The 20,417-nt window shown below is 40.5% G+C and overlaps 1 protein-coding gene across 4 annotated transcripts in view; it reads left to right on the top strand.

Moving 5' to 3' along the window:
* Positions 1-20,417, top strand: part of SLC7A2 (solute carrier family 7 member 2) — a 75,189-nt gene that overhangs the window by 31,155 nt on the left and 23,617 nt on the right. For 2 of the 4 annotated variants that reach the window (XM_027077236.2, XM_027077232.2), the window contains exons 2-3: positions 18,982-19,372; positions 20,103-20,258. In XM_027077236.2, coding sequence (XP_026933037.1) covers positions 18,997-19,372; positions 20,103-20,258 — 532 coding nt within the window. In that variant the 5' untranslated portion in view covers positions 18,982-18,996. Of the gene's footprint in view, positions 1-11,650; positions 11,738-11,780; positions 12,237-18,981; positions 19,373-20,102; positions 20,259-20,417 lie in introns of those variants that run through there. The other 2 variants (XM_053216351.1, XM_027077233.2) reach the window with 2 other exon arrangements.

Genomic DNA, 20,417 nt, shown 5'->3' with positions numbered 1-20,417 from the left:
AGGTGGAATCTAACATGGAGCCATTTGCCACATTTTTCCCTTAGATTTTTGCTGTATTTGTGTTGGAGTTAGCCTTTCAGCCCAACAGAGAAGTTTGCCTTGACTCTTTAAGTTCAGTAGTATCCTTCACTGAGTATCTTAGATGTGCAAGGCTCTTCGTATGCCCCATTAGAAAGGATATTTTGGTTATGAGCATTTCTCTATTTGAATAAAAAGGGAATTGTTTAGAAGTCGTAAGGGGAAAAAAAAACGAGCTTTAGAATATGAAACAAGAAAGTGGCCAAAAATCATATTTGTAATTGTTAGTATTGCATTTTTTTCATATTCCTCAATAAATTATCTTTACACTCACAGAAAAATGTCCTGGAAAAAGGACCACAGCTAGGGGTTCGGATGTGTGAACTGTTAGGACTGACAAGTTCTGAGGGAGGCACAAGTGATAAACCAGAAGGATTTGTTTGCCTGGGTTTTAATTTGACAATGAGCTGTGATTCAAAGGATCACAGTAGAATTCTTTGTGCCTCTCTGGTGATGACTGGGTGCGTGTGGGCTCGTGCTCAGAGTACATTAAACAACTCGATGATGCTAGAGCCACAGATGATGAAACTTTGTTTTGTTGCTTGCAAACAAGGACATTCCCGCAAGCAGGATTTGTTGAAACCTTCCTGTGAAAGATTCTTAAACAAACTTGGTCTTTGTTGACATAAGATAAACCAAATAGGGAGAGTGAGTATGGAAGTTTAGAAGGTTCAAAGAATTTGCACAAACTATACTTTTTGGTCATATTCATAAAATGTTAGTCTTTTGGTGACAAGGAGGTCATTTGATTGTACCTTAGAACATTCCCTAAATGATCAGCTATTCCTGTTTGGCTTTTGTCTTTACTAGAAGGGTGGTCATCTAAACAGAAGGATAGAACAAATAACTGAAAGGGAACCAAAGCCCAAATTCTTGAGGGGGATCCTAGCTGCTTTAATCTAGTTCCCAACTGTAGGCCTGGATGAATTATGCCTCGTGATATTAAAATAATTTGTAGATACGAGTGTGGAGTGGCCATCTATAATCTTGGAGGTGCCCTGAAGTACAAGAAAGGGGGCAGAAAAAAGGAAAGATCCAGTACCCTTTTTTCAAAATGGAGGCCAGTGTAGATCTTGGAAACCACAGACGAGGGAGCTGGACACAGTTCACCAGCAAAATCTTAGCAGTTTTTGGCATGTAGTGGGAAAAGAAGTGACTGATTTCTAAAAGGCATGAGTTCACCAAGGACAAGTTATGCCTAACAAACTCTGGGTTCTACTTTTACATGGCTTTAGGCCGCTAGATTTAGGAGTTTAAACATAAAGTATTAGGATTTCAGAAAGCATTCCACGTTATGTGTTGTGATAACCTTGGGATGAGCTGGAGAGAAATGTGGTTTCCTGGTTGGTTGCGTGATATACCCAGAGTGTTGACTAATGGGTCGATACCAGCTTGGAGGGATGTTCTTTGTGGTGGGCCATGGTACTGTGCCCTTGACCCCATCAGGTTTAACAGTTCTAATCATTTATCATTAGATTAAAATGGAACACATGCTTATTAAATTTGCAGCGACATAAAGATAGGTACAGTACTTAGTATATTGATTGGTGGATTTATAAGACAACATAATCCTGAATAATATGAAACTTAGAATTCTGAATTTGACTTTTAAAATAATCACTGAAACAAAATCTAATCTAAACAACCAATCTGTTGATATCTTTGAGAAAAGAAACCTAGGGTTGTAGTTGACTGCAAATCAAGTCCGATTCATTCATTCAGTGAACAAATGTTTATTGTGCCCCTATCCATATCGCTAAGTTCATGGGGAATACAAGTGAATAAAATAGAGACCTTGCTTTCAAGAAGCTTCTAGTCTTAAAGGAGTACGTTAATTTCCCAGGGGTGCCATAAAAAAGTACCACAAACTGGGAGGCTTAAAAAGACCAGAAATTGATTGTCTCACAGTTCTGGAAACTAGAGGTCCCAAGTCAAGGTGGCGGTAGGGCCATGATCCTCTTGAAACCTGTAGGGGAGAGTCCCTCCTTGCCACTCTGGCTTCTGGTGGTGGCCGTGAGGCTTTGGGGCTCCTTGGCTTGCAACTGTGTCACTGTAACTTCTGCCTCTGTCATCACGTGGCATTCTCCCTCTGTGCGTCATCACATGACATTTTCCTCTTGTAAGCGCACCAATCATAGTGGATTAGGGCTCACCCTAGTGACCTCATCTTCACTTGATCATACCTGCAAAGACCTGTTTCCAAATAAGGAACCAGGGTTTAGGACTTCAACATATCTTTGGGGGGGAACACCGTTCCACCCATAACAAGGATTAAAAACTATTCGTCCAACTGGTTGACTGTAATTCTGATAGGAAGAAGTGCCTTTAAAATACAGTGCCATGAGAACAACACGAGCTTGGGGGAGGCCATCCAGGATGACTGGGAGCTGTCCAGGCAAAGAGGAGGAGTCTCTTTCCAGGAAGAAGAAACAACTGTGCTGAAAGCCTGGAGGCAGGCAGAGGCTTGGAGTTCCGAGAAAGTTACAAGGAAACCCAGTGTAGCTCAAGGGTATGAGGGGAAGGCAGAAGATGAGCTAAGGAGATAGCACAGAGCCAGATCCAGCAAAGCTTTGTACACAGTGTTGAGGTGGCTTGGGGTGGCTACTAAAAACAAACAAAACCAAAAAAGATTAATAGAAGTACACAGGATGGACGAAGATAATAGGCACACGAGACTGTACTTGTCTGACCACATCTGGAGTGCTTTGTCTTGTTCACAGTGTCATTTTTTAAGTTAGTGCTTTTCAAAGTGTAGTAGTTGTACTTTGCTTGTTTTTTAAAAAACTTTTAAAAAATGTTTTATTTATTTTTGAGAGAGAGAGACAGAGAGAGAGAGAGGGGAGAGAGGGAGAGACAGTGCAAGTGGGGGAGGGGCAGAGAGAGAGGGAGTCACAGAATCTGAAGCAGGCTCCAGGCCTGTCAGCACAGAGCTCGGCACAGGGCTCGAACTCAGGAACTGTGAGATCATGACCTAGGCTGAAGTCAGACGCCTAACCAACTGAGCCACCCAGGCCCCCTGTAGTTGTACTTTGAAGTCACGTATTTGCCCTAGAGGAGAGAAATCTTGGGATGGCAGCCATTTGGAATTATTTGGGTGAGAAGACTTTTCTGTAGTTGTTCTTGGGGCAGAATTAGACTGATTGGCAGGAGCTACCGGAAAGCTTCTAGAAGTCAGAGCTACACGGAACCACATGGGAAAGAACAGGGGGATGCCTGGAGAATGGGTCCTTTCTGTGCCTTGGCCATCCATCAGCACTGAAAGGTGTTCTGCAGTGAAGGTAAGGTGGGGAATGATGTTCTCCAGGGTCCCCCTTGAGAAGTATCCGGTAGGTTTTCAAATGTGCCCTTGAGATTTCTAAAATACATTTACCCATACTTTATAATTAAAATGTAAGAGCATTAGAAAGGTTTTAAGATTAAATGTCCATGGGAGATTATGAAACAACTGAATTCTTTAAAAAGCCTTTGTAATACAATGTGGTCGATCAATTATATCTCCATTCAAAAAATCTTTGCGGAATTATTTCAGTGTGCTGGTCTTTTGCGACACTCTGCTGTGATTGTGGTGGGTGTCCTTCCCCTCCCGTCCTTGGTACAAATACCTCTTTCCTTTTCCTCATGTTCTCTCAGCTGTCCTTATGTGGCTTGTTCTATCAGATTCGTTCCCAGGGATCAGTTGCCAGTCATTTGTGTTAAGCCAAATAATTCCTGTTTATAAGTGATGGTATGTAAATGTGTACATCCTTTTTTACCCCAAGCAAACAGCTTTACGTTCATTGGGGAAGGAAGAACCAGGAGGATGCACAGTGTAAGTAAAAGTTAGTACTACCCAGGTGCCATGGCACCCAGTCCCTTGCGGGGAGGCCACATTCAAAGAAACACTGCCAAAAGTATACCTAGAAGGAACTTGGACTTTGGCTTGTATCTACTGAGGCAGACAGAGCTCTTACTCCACACCAGCACTTCCCCAAATGCACCCCCACCCCCAGCCCTTTGTTATATAAATCAGCCTGGCTTTTTGGCTTTAATTTCTTTAAGTGTGTGGCATGTGTTTTTTTACTTCTTTGAGTCAAAAGGAAGCTCCTGAACTACAGCATTCATGTGGAGAGTAGCAAAATAGAAGCTTAGGAAGAGCGCAGGCTGAGCCCCATGGCAGATGGGGTGGTTGTGGAAGTCCAGGCTGCGGTGTTGGGGTTGCTGGAGAAATGGCAGGAGGCAGATTAGATCCAAGTAAGTCAATAATAGATCCAAAGCATTGACGTTCAGCTCATTCTATGCATTTCATCATCCTCTGTTATTTTTGAGTATGCTGATACTTAGAAGCATTTCCAGGCATGTTTTAAAATGACAGACATTAAACTGCCTTTGACCAAAATAATTCTTTTCAAATCTCTGCACAGCATGGTTTCATAGTTAGTTCCTCTTGCAGGGACCATTTAACGTCAGGACTGGGAAATAACAGTGCTGGTCTCCTGGACTTCGCTGGAATTCACAGCCCCGCGTTTGATATTTCTCTCTCTGCATGTTGGTGCTAAGAACTGCCGAAACAGCTCTTTGCAAAGAAGCAGCAGTAGTATGAGTATGAAGGGAGTTTATTTATCTTCCTGTTACATTCTTGTTTCCCTACTCCAAGGGTACCATTGCTACATTGTAATACGGAAGCAATATAGAGGCAAGAAGGCCAAGATAATAGTTTTATTTTGGGGTGATACAAAGTGAGTGTTTTTACTTAAAAAATGTTTTTAATGTTTACTTTTATTTTTGAGAGAGAATGTGAGTGGGGGAGGGGCAGAGAGCGAGGGAGACAGGATCCCAGGCAGGCTCCATGCTGTCAGCAGAGAGCCTGACCTAGGGCTTGAACTCACAAACCCGGAGATTATGGCCTGAGCCGAAGCCAGACGCTTAACTGACTGAACCACCCAGGTGCCCCCAAATGAGTGTTTTTAAAAAGAAGTTTGAGAAACTGTGTGAGTAGTACATATATGTGTTCATATATTTTAAATTTCTGCTTAATTGGCAGGTCTTATAATGCTTTATTCTTTTTGTTTTTATAAATCCTATTCCTTGTAGAGCCCACTCTTCACACATTATTTAAATAATTGATTTGTTTAGGGAACTGTTACTGATCAGCCATTACCCCATAGAATTTTTAGATGATGTGATAATCTGACTTTTAAATTTTTTTTTTCTTCAACGTTTTTATTTGTTTTTGGGACAGAGAGAGACAGAGCATGAACGGGGGAGGGGCAGAGAGAGAGGGAGACACAGAATCGGAAACAGGCTCCAGGCTCTGAGCCATCAGCCCAGAGCCTGACGCGGGGCTCGAACTCACGGACCGCGAGATCGTGACTTGGCTGAAGTCGGACGCTTAACCGACTGCGCCACCCAGGCGCCCCGATAACCTGACTTTTAAATTGTAGTGCTACTTAGGCCACTGCTATTAGAATTTAAGATCAAAATAGATGTTTCCAGGAACTTTTGATTAAGAATTTACAGATATATAATTATTTTAAGGATTTGCTACTATTTATTAGGGAAATAACTTCAGTTGTTATTAAGTATTTATATGAAATTCAGGATCTTTTTCCAGAAAAGGAAATTTTCAAATAAAGTAAGAATGAGGAAAGGTTGAACTTTAAAGTAAGTGATTTTTAGAAGTGGTTGATTATATTAATTGCCAGAATTTCAAAATTAGTTTTTAAAGATTATGGATGCTGCTTTGTTCTGAGGACCAGGTAAACAGTATTAGGCTTTTTTCTTTTTCTTTCTTTCTTTTTTTTCTTTCAATGACTTCTGGAGTGGAAGAATGCATAAGGTATTCAGATTAGTCATGGCTCCTCCTCCCCCCCCCAGGAGTACTTTCTCTAAAGACCCCAGCACCAACCTCAGTCTGAACAGGCTGCCCCCCCCAGACACCCCCATGTCCCACAGTCACTCTGGACTTCCCTTACCCATAAGCATACTATATGGTAACAGCCAGTTGTTTTTGTCTTCCTCTGCCTGTATCTCCTTGCTACTTGGACTTTTCTTTAGAAATTGCATTTATTTATTTATTTTTAAGTTTTTATTTAGATTCCAGTTAGTTAGCATACAGTATAATGTTAGTTTTAGGTGTACAATATTGTGATTCAACACTTCCAGCCATCACCCGGTGTTCATCATGACAGTGCACTCCTTAATCCCCATCACCTATTTCCCCCATCCCCCACCCACCTTCCCTCTGGTAACCATCAGTGTGTTCCCTATAGGTAAGAGTCCGTTTTTTGATTTGCCTTTCTCTCTTTTTTTCCCTTTGAGTAAAGGGTTGGTTTCATTTCTTAAATTACACTTATGAGTGAAATCACATGATATTTCTCTGACTTATTACGCTTAGCGTAATACTCTCTAGCTCTATCCATGTCATTGCAAATGGAAAGAGTTCATTCTTTTTGATGGCTGAGTAATATTCCTTTGTAAGTGTCCATTGATTGATGAATGGATAAAGAAGATACATATTTTTATAATATAAAAACATATGTATGTAATATAAATATATAAGTTGCATTTAGACTGTTTCCTTTTGTCTTTTTTTCCTTTTATTTATTTGTTTGTTTGTTTTTATTTTAGAGAGAGAGCATGAGTGGGAAAGGGGCAAAGGGGAAGAGTGAGAGAGAATCTCTCCCTGCTCAGCATAGAGGCAAACTCAGGGCTTCATCTCACGACCCTGGGATCATTGCCTGGGCCAGAATCAAGAGCTGGATGTTCAACTGACTGAGTCACCCGGGTACCTCTCTTTTTGAAATTCCAAGAGTTAATCTTTTAGAGAAATTGGAAGTTCATTTAGCAATCAATAGGTCGAATTCAGTCTATGCAATACTATTCCAAAAATTAAGAAAAAGTTTGGTGAAAATGTAAGTCGGAGAAATTATTTGCAATCATGGCATATTAATAAGTGGAATATGAATGTGACAAGAATGTGAGACCTCAGTGTTAGGAACATTATTTCAAGTTACTTTAGTTTTAAACTTCTTTGTTTTCATCTTCTGAGCTTAAATCTTAGGCTCTGAATTATGATAATGAAGAACTTTTCCCTGAGCACAGAAGGGAGATGTTTTATTCAGATTTATTTGAAGCCAGCATGAACTTCCAAACCCGTCCCAGCCAATAGTGGTATTTCCACAATCTGCCAAGATGCTAATGATAAAAATCTCTGGAGACACATTGTTTCTGTATTTTAAGAAGTACCAAATCAGAACATGCTTTGCAAAATTGAGAATATAGTTATTCAAACAAAATGACAAATTTTTAAGAAAGGACTTTCCAGTGAAACCATAAACCCTGAGTACACTGGGCATAGTATCCATCTAAATTTTGTGAACTTGAACTCAAAATGAATCTGAATTCCACTTGAATTCCTTTTCTGCCACAGTTTGATAGAAGGAATTTTGCTTAGCGCTGAAAGAAAAGTGACTGAATTCTAACAATGAATTAAATTAGTTAGCTTTTGGGGAGGGTGTAGGGTGTAGGGTGGTGACTTGAGAGGGATACTTTGGCTCTGTTTAGAAAGAGAATGGCAAGGATGCAGAGAAAGATCTCTTTTGTGCTGATGGTGGGAATGCAAACTGGTGCAGCCACTCTGGAAAACAGTATGGAGGTTCCTCAAAAAATTAAAAATAGAACTACCCTACGATCCCGCAATTGCACTACTAGGCATTTATCCAAGGGACACAGGTGTGCTGTTTCAAAGGGACACATGCACCCCCATGTTTATAGCAGCACTATCAACAATAGCCAAAGTATGGAAAGAGCCCAAATGTCCATCGATGGATGAATGGATAAAGAAGATGTATATCTCCTATATATATATATATATATATATATATATATATATATATATATATATATATATATATATGGGTATTACTCGGCAATCAAAAAGAATGAAATCTTGCCATTTGCAACTACGTGGATGGAACTGGAGGTTATTATGCTAAGTGAAATTAGTCAGAGAAAGACAAAAATCATATGACTTCACTAATATGAGGACTTTAAGGGACAAAACAGATGAACATAAGGGAAGGGAAACAAAAATAATATAAAAACAGGGAGGGGGAAAAAGCACAAGAGACCCATAATATGGAGAACAAACAGAGGGTTACTGGAGGGGTTGTGGGAGGGGGGATGGGCTAAATGGGTAAGGGGCACTAAGGAATCTACTCCTGAAATCATTGTTGCACTATATGCTAACTAATTTGGATGTAAATTTTAAAAAATTAAAAATAAACTTCAGTTATCTAGAAAGCCCATTTATTTAGAATACCTTGTTCCATGAAATGACTGTGCCAAATATTACTGTTTGTTTTCTGAGAATGCAAAGAACTCGACATGGAAGTCTTGACTATAGTCTAGAAGCACATACTTGAATTTACTATGCATTTATTTTTTTTTTAAGTTTAGAATGAGAGTACAAGTTTTCGATGATTAAAACAAAACAAAACAAAGAAACATCCATGCACAAAGTTTTACTGAAGTCATTCTGACATTATTTGTTCATTCCCTTTTATTATTTATAAATTACAATTGCCCCTTGAACAACATGGTGGACAGGGGCACCAACCTTTCTCATAGTCAAAAGTCCAAGTATAACTTTTGACTCTCCCAAAACTTTAACTACTAATAGGCTACTGTTGACCAGAAGCCTTATAGGTAATATAAACAGTGAACACATGTTTTGTGTATTGTAACTATTATATACAACATTCTTACTTTAAAGTAAGATAGAGAAAGGAAAATGTTACTAAGAAATCCTAAGGGAGGGAAAATACGTTTGTAGTGCTGTGTGGTATTTATTGAAAATGTGTGTGCAAGTGGGCCTGCGCAGTTCCAGGGCCAACTGCATATGCTACATACAGGAAGGATTTTAGGAGTTCTCAATAGAAAGAGAGCTCAGCAGTTACCATCTGGCCTACAGCTTGTCTGCCCCTGCCCTGCCCTGTCCTCCTGGACTCTTAGGGTGTATGTGCCATTTCTTCTCCTACCTGACGCTTCATCCCAGCTCCGGATGTCAGTCTTCCACATCTCAAGAACCTTCTTTATCCATTCTCCCTTCTATATGTTTTACCTCTCTCTCTCCCAACACTTTCCTCTCGATGTCTAAACGCAGTAAATTCCTTCTTTATCCAAAGTCCCCCCTCGACTCCATGGCCTTTCATGTCATTTGCTGAAAAAGCCACCTGAACTTGTTTCCTTGCCTCACCTCTCATCATTTCTCAGCCCAATGTACCCGGCTTACACCCCCACCAAGCCACAGGTACTTCCTTTGTCAGGGTCACCAAAGATCTGCTCGTTACTACATACCCACATCTTGCCTTCTTTTCAAGCACTGTCCGACCCGGTTGAGTACTGTTTCCTTCCTCAAAGCCTCACTCCCCTTTTGGGTCAGAACTCCTGGTTCCTTCTACTGCTCTTGCCTCTTCTTCTCACCCCTCCATGGGTGGTGGTGGTTGTTGTTGTTGTTGTTGTTGTTGTTGTTGTTGCTCTCCCCCTCCCCCTCCTGCTCCCCCACCCCTCCTTCCCATTCCTCAGATGTATGGATCTTTGGTGTTTTGTTCACTTCCCTTCTCGTGTACAGTCTTGTTACTGGGTGACACTGTCCATTTAATGATCATCTCTGTGCTGATAATTCTCATATCTCCTGCCTTCTGTGCTCTCTTGAGCTTTGTTGAGACCACATGACAGTCCTGTACATACCTTAAAATCAGGGTGGTCAAAAAGAACCGCCTTCTCTTACTCTTTTTTTTAATTTTTTTAAATGTGTATTTATTTATTTTGAGAGAGAGAGAGAATGGGGGAGGAGCAGAGAGAGAGGGAGAAAGAAAATCCCAAGCAGGCTCCACACTGCCAGCACACAGCCCAGTGTGGGGCTCAAACTCGCAAAAGTGTGAGATCATGACCTGAGCTGAAATCAAGAGTTAGACGCTGAGGGGTGCCTGGGTGGCTCAGTCGGTTAAGCGGCCGACTTCAGCTCAGGTCACGATCTCACAGTTTGTGGGTTCGAGCCCCGCATCGGGCCCAGTGCTGACAGTTCAGAGTCTGCAGCCTGTTTCACATTCTGTGTCTCCCTCTCTCTCTGCCCCTCCCCATCTTGCACTCTGTCTCTCTCTCTTAAAAATAAATAAACATTAAAAAAAAGTAAAAAAAAAAAAAAGACACTGAATGACTGAGCCACCCAGGCACCCTTGTCTCTCTCTCATTCCTTATGTGAAGGACACACAAACCATCTAGAAGCCCTGGGCCTGAATTCCACAGTCATCAGCTTCTGTATCCTTCACCTGAGCAGCTCAGTGGTCCATCCATTCCTTTTCACCCCACTGCCTTCACCCGAGAGCAGGTCTTAGTAGTTGTGCCTTGATTATTCCAGAAGCCTGATTTCCTTTCTTCATAACCCCAGTCTTGATCTTTCTCATCCCTTCCCTTCCCGTATTATAAGTCATTCTTTCCTGTGTTATGATACAGTCAGAACGATAGTTGTCAAGTTGTAGATCTGGCTTAAAGTCCATTAGTGATTCCCTACAGCTCTCAGGATGAAGTCCAAGCTCTTTGCATGACCCGGGGGCCCCTCTGTTTATCGTGCTTTCCTCTAGCTTCTCCTCAAGCCCCTAAGCTCTTGGTATATAAAACCACTTTTTGTTACTTGCCATTCCCTCCACGCAAAACACCATAATCCCAGCCGCTCCCCTCCCGGACTCCTTCCCATGGCACGTGCGGATGGCCAAAACCAGTTCATCCCTCTCTGACTCAGCAAACTCTTAACCTTCTCCAGTGTGGTAAAATACTTCCTGTGCTTCCTTAGCTATCCCTCCTTTCATTAAGTGAACAGTTGATTCGTCAATGTAATTCATTGGTGTAAAAAGGTTTTAAATGTCTTTAGTAATTAATGTAGAACCCTTGTTTGCTATTCCTGGGATCTTGACTACATGTAGGGTGCATTAAAGAAATAATGTTATCTGGAGCCCAGATTGGATGTATGTATGTCCAAGAAGAAGACGTTTTTTTCTGCCTTATAAAAAGCTGCGTCTTGGGGCGCCTGGATGGCTCAGTCCATTAAGCGTCCGACTTCAGCTCAGGTCATGATCTCACAGTTCCATGAGTTTGAGCCCCGCATCAGGCTCTGTGCTGACATCTCAGAGCCTGGAGCCTGCTTCAAATTCTGTGTCTCCCTTTCTCTCTGCCCCTACCCTATTCTCACTCTGTCGCCCTCTCTCTCAAAAATAAATAACATTTAAAAAATATATTAAAATTTTTTTAATTTAAAAAAATTAAAAGCTGTGTCTTTCAGGTAGAGGGTATATATATATGTAGGTGGGTATAAAGGAAAGGCCCTAATGCATGTTAAAGTCAATGAGTGCCTTATTAGAAAAAATATCTAAACAAATTCAAGTTAATTCCATGAAGATACCTGCTCTTGGTAAGAAGAGGAGTTATCAGGAAATACACCAGAAATGTCAAGAAGTAGCAGCAGTCTCGAAGGGTTGAGATTGCAAGTGGAACCCAGTAGAGTAGGCCCTGCTGATAGCACCTTAATTTTCTTTAGTAGCTTCTGGTTTCAAGGAACAGAGACCATTCAAACTGCGAGGGGCATTGGAGTAATAGTGTTATCAGGAGTCCCCATTGGTTGGAGGTACGTCCAAGAAGAACAGATTTTTTTTCTGCCTTGTAAAAAGCGGTGTCTGCAATATTGCCTAGACTTTCTCTGTCTCAGTGCCTTCAGCTATGCCATGAAATTCATAGCAGTCCTGATCTCATATGGATACTCGGAAGAGTCTTGAAGGAGTAGACTAAAAGGGCTTAGATCAATACCGGGCACATGGGAAATGCTGAATGAATCTTAGCCAGTTTTATTAGCCTAGCACTTCCGGAGTTGGGACCTCGGTTTGGAAAGGGCCTCTCCTGATGTTGGATGTGGCAGGTATAGGGTGACTGGGCCCAGCAGAGGACACTTCCCTCCATAGCTGCCAGGGGAGAGGGAACAGGTGGCACCCTCTGGCATTCCGAGTGATTTATTAGCCAGAGATCGCTAAAACCTAACGGGAACGGGGTTCTGTCTGTGCCGAAGCTGCCACCAAGATCCTTGAGCGTGAAAGTGGGGCGCTGCCTGGGCAGATACTCCGGTTACCAAGGTACTGGGGGCTCTGGTTTCTTTTCTTTGTTTCTTTCTTTCTTTGTTTCTTTCTTCTTCTTCTTCTTTTTTTTTTTTTTTGCTTCCTTTCTTCTCCAACCCTAAAAATTGAAACTGGAAAACTTAATGTTTTTTTAATTGCTCTGCATCTATCTAAATGAGGCAGCTGGGGATGCCTTAGTCCTGTATTTTTGCCTTTGCTAAATAAAGCTAAATGAGTTCACATTTTATTTTTATTTTTTAAAATTTTTTAAATGTTTATTTAAAAAAAATTTTTAAGTTTACTTGTTTATTTTGAGAGAGACAGAGAGAGCAAGTGGGGCAGGGGCAGAGAGAGAGAGAGAGAGAGAGAGAGAGAGAATCCCAAGCACACTTCGCACTGTCAGTGTGGAGCCCAACATAGGGCTCGAACTCACGAACTGTGAGATCATGACCGCAGCTGAAACCAAGAGTTGGACGCTCAACTGACTGAGCCACCCAGGCACCCCGGTTTATTTATTTTTTGAGAGAGACGGAGAGCAGGAGCTGGGAGGGAGAGACAGGAGGGGACAGAGGATCTGAAGCAGGCTCTGCACTGACAGCAGAAGCCTGATACGGTGCTCGAACCCACGAGCTATGAGATCATGATCTGAGCCAAAGGCAGACACTTCACCCACCGGGCCATCCAGGCGCCCCTAAATGGGTTCACATTTTAAAGCATCAGCCAAGTACCTTTGCAAACTCTATCAGCTGTTTGTTTGTTGCACGTCCTTAGAAAAAATGCTTGTCTCTGGATTTTGTGTCAGAAATTTTGAAATAGTTTACCATCCTTGTACTGATTTCATATAAAAGGGCCCAAAATACAAATGTGATTGCTACAATGGCTATTGACTTTGTGTTGGCCTGAATTGAGTCATCGATTTCTATTTATTTCTACATTTGCATTCACCTAGCTGCAGAAAGCTTTGGAGGAACTTTTGAGAAATTTGTTCAGAAAACTTGCTTTGAAGGAAAGATAAACTTTGGAACAAAATATAAGTGAAATATATATGAAAAAGTACTTTTGTTTTCAGAAAAAAGAAAAGTTTTGGGTTTGAATGAAAACGTTTGTTGCTTTTGCCTTTTATCCTGCGCTATACTTTTGATGTATTGTTTGAGAAATTAATCTCTTAAAAGTAAGTAAAAAGTGAAAAAAAAGTCAATAATCTCATGGTATTATGTCCATATCCCTTTTCTCCTTTTCACTAAATTATTTAACCTACAATATAATTTGAAAATAAGGTTTTGAAATTTAAACTTTTAGAACTGTATTTGATGCTGAACTTGGAGATTGCAAACCCCAAAGGCCTACGTCAGACGAGAGGAAAACGGAGTGGGGCAGGGATCCCAATTCTGTGTGGTTTAATTCCTTTCCCCCTGTCAGTCCAGAAACAGAAAGTGCAGATTGTTTCACCATGAAACTAGCAACTCAAATGAGGTGGGAAGAATTGGTTATAATTCTGACCAGCTAATTTGTTGAGGATTTGTTGGAAGGCCCACCCCTCTGTCTTGCTGCAGCTGCTTTTTCCTGTAAGATTTATTGTCAGGGCCTGTGACACTGACACAGAGTATTAAGTTTGAAATTTCACTTTATTTAGGGAAGGAGGGGAAAGATCCATTTCTATGACACTAAACACTACATCAAAGTTTTGATTGACTTTTGACTGTACGTAGCAGATTCTGGAAGCTTTCTGTGGTTAGTTGAAAGTCTGCTCTATGGTAGTGTCCTATCATCACAGCTAAGAATTTACTTGACCTAAAATTCTGTACTGTCGTTGGCAATCTGGATTGGAGAAGTTTGAGAAGGAGGTGATTCCCAGCTGCTGAGGAAGTACTTTCGTTTTCTGGCAAGAATCAATAGGGCTCCTTCACAGAGTTAGGGGTCTTGAAACAGTTACACTTCAGGGTTGGGGCAGGGGGCTGAGGACGATCTAATTGTAGCATTAGTCTCATTAAATGTATTCAGAGACTTCTCTGTTGCAGAGTCTGTCGAAAATCCCTTCTAGCCCTCTGTTGGCCAATAGCATTTTCAGATCTAAGCTAAGGTGTGTTTATTTTCCCTCCTCAATAGAGAGGCTGCTATCTTAGCAATTAGTAAAATAACTGTTGAAGAAAGATACGTATCTGTTTCTGCTATTACTGGAATCATTTGTGACTTTGGGAATGTTGACTGGAGCTTTTATATTCTAAGGCTAAGGCCATGAGGTAATCAGTGTTGTGTGGGCCTCTCCCAAAAGTCTAGATGGTCATCCTTTACTACATTTCTGGAGGTTTGGTTTTAAATACCAGTCCTTGTTCATAACAGCAACAGCTGACAGTGGATATGATGGTGTGGATTGTTGTCTGCTCTTGGAAAAACTGTCTGTGCACCCTAGACCGATAGAATCACCTTCAAAATCCCTGCAGATTCTCCCTGCATAGTTGTTTGTTGATGAGACAGCACACAGGAGCCCAGGCAAGGACGGTAGATACAGACCTGACGCAAAGGAGAGGTATGAGTGGATTTTTTTTCAGCAAAGAAAATCACTTGGAGAAGTATGATAAAGTTATCCTATCTCACATAAGGAGCATATCTTTTTTTTTTTTTATGGGTTTATTTATTTATTTATTTATTTATTTATTTATTTATTTATTTATTTAATTTTGAGACAGAGAGCGTGAGCAGGGGAGGGGCAGAGAGAGAGGGAGACACAGAATCTGAAGCAGGCTCCAGGCTCTGAGCTGTCAGCACAAAAGCCCATGTTGGGGCTGGAACTCACGAACTATGAGATCATGATCTGAGCTGAAGTCGGACGCTCAACCGACTGAGCCAGCCAGGCGCCCCAGGAGCATATCTTTTTTAAATGTTTTAAAGGAAAAATTATAAAAACTATGTAAATACCAAATTATATCACTGACAGTAAGCACAAATATCTTTTATTTTTCTTATTCCCCTGTTGCTATTCTACTTCCATGTATTAGGTGGTCTCCACAAAAACCTACTTTACAAAAGCACAGTTCTTTTTTCTATATTGACTAAAATCTACAGGATTGAATATATGTTTGTTAAATAATGGTTCATTAAATGGACCCCATATGTTTTTACATTGCTTTTCTCTCATCCCATTATATTTCTGCAAAATTGGTTTTGTGTCATAGCGTCTGCAATCAGTGTTTTATCAGATAGGTGTGCGTAGTTGAGATTGTTTGTGAGGGACATTGTGTAACCTGTTGGTTCTGAGAAGAGTTTCTGACGTATGTGTTTCTGTTACTCAAAGCAAATGAATGCTTGACAAATGGCAGCTTTGTCTTATTTCCTCAGGGCAACAGAGAAAATACTTTCCATTTTTAATGCAAAAGAGGTAGTAGATCTTACCTGATTAAAACTATACATTTCTGCAAAACCATTTTGCTTCCTATGTAATCTGGAGGAAATGAAATTCACTTTTCTGTTGACAAGATGACGGTCACTCACGTATTCATTTTGGATAAATGTTAATAAGAGTTTTTGCTGTTTTTAACATTTCAGAGAGGTTTGTAGTATTGGTTGGCTTGCTTAGCCCCTTTAATTTTTATGCTGCATTTTCTGTGTGTGTGGCTTTTTGTTTTTTGTCTTTTTATTTTTTAGAAATTTCACAAACAGCATTGTTACTCTATTACCAGAAAAAAAGAATTAAAAAAATAAGAGCCCACCCAGAATCCCGCCACTTTCTTTTTAGTTTGCTTTGCTTCCTTCTAGATGCTTTCCCTTTAAATAGAAATAGTTGCAATAGTTGCAGAATTTGCTTCTTTTATTCATGAAAACTGGGGTTAATCCAGTACTTTATCAAGAGTGTTTCACTGAGTTCAGTGAGGAACAGATATGCCTCATTTTGCCTATCACTTGTTTCCTAAAGTCGTAGGCGACGTGTCCCATTTTCACATGATCTTAAATCATTACTAAAATTCAGTGGATTTGGGCGCCTGGGTGGCTCAGTGTGTAAAGTGTCTGACTTTGGCTCAGGTTATGATCTCAGGGTTCTTGAGTTCAAGTCCCACATTGGGCTCTATGCTGACAGTTGAGAGCGTGGATGGAGCCTGCTTTGGATTCTGTGTCTCTCTCTCCCTGCCCCTCTCCTGCTTCTGCTCTGTCTCTCTCTCTCCCAAAAATAAATAAGCATTAAAAAAATTTTTTACTCTGTTCTTCTTCATTGCTGAGCACTTTTCAGCTGGCAGTGATCCCTACTCCTTGCTCTTTGCACATCTCTGTGTAAGAACACTTCGGTGTTATGGAAGGCGAGTGTAGTAAACCCCTTCACTTCCTCTCACTTGGCCTTTTATATAACTTCACCTTTTCAAGTCTTGATTCTTTTTTAAGCAGATCACTTTCTTACCTTATCTTCTAGCTGTGTTATCTGAGAAATAGCTACTTAGGGTAGGTAGGGGTAGAAACTGATACACATTTGATTTATAGAAGTATTCGGTTTAGACTTTGGAAGCTAGAATATATTGGCAACATTGGAGAGGTCACATGTATTTGCAGATTTTTTCAACAAGTATTTGTGAAGGGCCGTGCTGGGCACTAGGTCAGGGGGTGTGGACAGTAGTGATACGTAAAACTTTAGGGGCACTTGGGTGGCTCAGTCAGTTAAGCATCCGACTCTTGATCTTGGCTCAGGTCATGATCTCAGTTCGTACTATCGAGCCCTGCGTTAGGCTCCTGCTATCAGCACAGAGCCTGCTTGGAATTCCCTCTCATTCCCTCATTCCCTTCCTGTCTCTCTCTCTCTCTCTGTCAATCAATCAATCAATAAACAAACATTTTAAAAAATGTTTATTTTCACTGTCAAGGGACTTTTCACTCATTTTACTATTTCTGCAGGGTTTTTCTCTACCTTCTTTGAACTAGCTGTTCTTGAAATCAAGGACTTGCACGTACATTGATACATGAATTCTGTTCAGGGAGTGAGCTTTGTCTGCTAGGTTTAGTGTAAAACTGGATGATTCGTATCCCAGAAATGTCTGTGTCTCTTCTGAGCACCAAGTCGTTTACATTTAACATAGAATATTCATCTTATTCATTGTTTTTAAATAATTTTGATAATAGCTGTCTTTTATAGATATGAAGGTTGAGAAATGTTCAAGGGTTTATTTTATAAGATAGAAAGCTCTAGGGTCTTCAGAGAAGGTGGCAAAGCTGTGATCTCATGAGTTTAGATAATTGATAACAGAATGCGACTGAAGGAGGCCGCACGCAATCTCTGCATCATTGTGCAGAAGTGGCGAACAGGACTCGGAACTTCTGAAAGTTAAATACATTTAATTTTGCTGACTGATAAGCTGCATATGCTATTATATTCCCCGTTCCTCAGTTATTTCCTAGTCTGCTGAGTTATGTGTCTCTGTAGACAAGGCCATGTAGGGCTTTTTAATTTTAATATGTATTTTGCATATAAGGTGTACATGTCTACTAGAGATAATTTAGAAATATATATTAGCAATATAATACACATTCTGTGAAATACGTGGAAGTAGAAATTAGCTTCTACCCAGAGATCATCATGGTTAATATTTTGGCATATTTTACTTCAGACTTTTTACTGTAATATGTATACATTTTTTTTCCTTACTAAGATCCATACTTTATTTTATAGCCTGATAATTTTTTGCAGTGTTAGGTTGTTTGGGCCTATAGAGTATGGGGAGTAAGTCTTTCTGTCTACCTTATTCATTCCATTTTAAAAAGAACACAGCATATTTGGCATGGACTTTGGGCTTATTTATTTATTTATTTAGAAATCTCAAGTCATTGTAAATGAGCGTGTATGTTTTACTACAAATTCATACTCAAACTATCACTGAATAGCAATTTTATTTAGATAAATTCAAGTGTGTTTGGGGAGGAGTTTTTTTTATTCTAAAATGTTCAAATGGCTTCACATTAAAAGAGACTGAAATGAAAACAGAGCTCACATGTATTTGATAAAGCTGTAAAATACATAATAATGGTGTTTTTTTTACCAGCTTTTAGACAGTAAGTAGACTGCAAGCCCCATAAAATTGGAGACTGTGAATACATACCACCCCATTCTAGACATGTATCTTTTTTTTTTTAAGTTTATTTATTTATTTTGAGAGAAAACGTGTGCATGCATTCATGGAAGGGAGACGCATGGAGAGGGGAAGAGAATCCCAAGCGGGTCAGTGCAGAGCCTGACAGAGGACTCGAACTCACAGACTGTGAGATCATGACCTGAGCCAAGATCAAGAGTCAGATGCTTAACCAACTGAGCCACCCAGGTGCTCTGTTTCTTAGCACAATCCCTAGCATTCAGTAAGGCATAAAAAACATGAGTTGAATGAATGATTGAAGAAAAGAAAGATGAGGTAATTCGTCTCCTTGCTTGTAGTGAGGACAAAGGAGCCGTGTCCCGGAAGAGATTTCTATCACCATATCTTTAAAAATTGTAGCAGCACAAATGAACAAAAATGGCAAATCTTTTTAACCACCCAAAGCTTCTATTCCTGTGTTCCCCAGATAAGCCATTTGTTGTAGTGTCTTAGAAAAGGCCGTGTATTAGTGGACTCTAAGAAATTCACAACTTTGACTTTTCCAGCCCTCTTTCTGATTGCTCTAGGCTGTGTTTCTAGTAAAAGTCAAACAGAAACAAAAATAACATGGTGCCATAATTGTGTTGAGAAGCTAGGCCAATAGTTGGAGGGATGATGATTCCAGCTCCACCTCTAACCTCCTCTCTTCTCTTCCTCAGGCTACTTTCTTCAGAATGATTCCCTGCAGAGCCGTGCTGTCTTTTGCCCGATGTCTGATCCGGAGAAAAATCGTCACTCTGGACAGTCTAGAAGATTCCAAATTATGCCGCTGTTTATCCACCATGGACCTCATCGCCCTGGGGGTTGGAAGCACTCTTGGTGCTGGGGTTTACGTCCTGGCTGGGGAGGTGGCCAAAGCAGATTCTGGTCCCAGCATTGTGGTGTCCTTCCTCATTGCTGCCCTTGCTTCCGTGATGGCAGGCCTTTGCTATGCTGAATTTGGGGCCCGAGTTCCCAAGACTGGGTCTGCGTATTTATACACATATGTCACTGTTGGAGAGCTGTGGGCATTCATCACTGGCTGGAATCTCATTTTATCTTATGTGATAGGTATGTTTCAAAAAAAAAAATCAATCTAATTTTGTGAAATGGTAGAAATAGCACTGAGGTGGAGGCCTTGGCCTATCTTTGTAGGTCTTCATTAGTTAGTGACCATGTGATCGTGAGTGACTCACTTGATCCCTGTATGTCCCATTTATCTCACCTCTAAAATGTCTCCCTAATTGCAAAATCCAATGATTCTGCTTCATCTCTGAATATGCTTCTTAGTGGGTTTGGAAACCTGCTTTCTGAAAAACTGTGATTCCATGGGGTGCCTGGGTGGCTCAGTTGGTTGAGCGCCTGACTTGATTTTAGCTCAGGTCATGATCCCAAGGTCACGGGATGGAGCCCTGCGTCAGGTATGGAGCTTGCTTGGGATTCTTGCTCTCTCTCTCTCCCTCTGTCCCTCTCTCCCACTCTTGCCCTCTCTCTAAAATAAAATAAAATAGAATAAATAACCATAGTTCTTTAATGCAAATAAAGTTAGCTGATTCCACAGTTATATACTTGAGCATTTGGTTACCAATGTATAATTATAAAATTATTATATATATATTTATGTTATATGTAATAATATATATATTCTATATAAAATTATCAGGGTAATTTTATATGTGATTAAAACTTTGAATTCTGTCTGAACTAACCCACGTTCCTCGTCGAATAGAGTAGCGAATGGTGTTCTGTTAATCTTCTCCCAGTGACCTCGTATTCTCTGTATGTTCTTTATTTTGGGAAGGTACGTCAAGTGTTGCAAGAGCATGGAGTGGCACCTTTGATGAACTTCTTAGCAAACAGATTGGTCAGTTTTTCAGGACCTACTTCAAAATGAATTATACCGGCCTTGCAGAGTATCCTGACTTTTTTGCTGTCTGTCTTATATTACTTCTAGCAGGTAAGAAGACCAATCACACTCCTCCCTGAGATGAGCCAGACTAATCATCCTGGCAAAATAAGTTACCACTGGATTTCGGGCCTGAGTTCCCAAGATGAGATGGCATATTTATGTGTTTAGGTTACTGTTGGGTACCCATGGGCCTTGTCACTGGCTAGA

Source organism: Acinonyx jubatus, chromosome B1, assembly GCF_027475565.1.
Source record: "Acinonyx jubatus isolate Ajub_Pintada_27869175 chromosome B1, VMU_Ajub_asm_v1.0, whole genome shotgun sequence".
Classification (NCBI taxonomy): Eukaryota; Metazoa; Chordata; class Mammalia; order Carnivora; family Felidae; genus Acinonyx; species Acinonyx jubatus.
The sequence above is the reverse complement of the archived record's forward strand: the minus strand, read 5'-3'. Positions and strand labels throughout refer to the sequence as shown.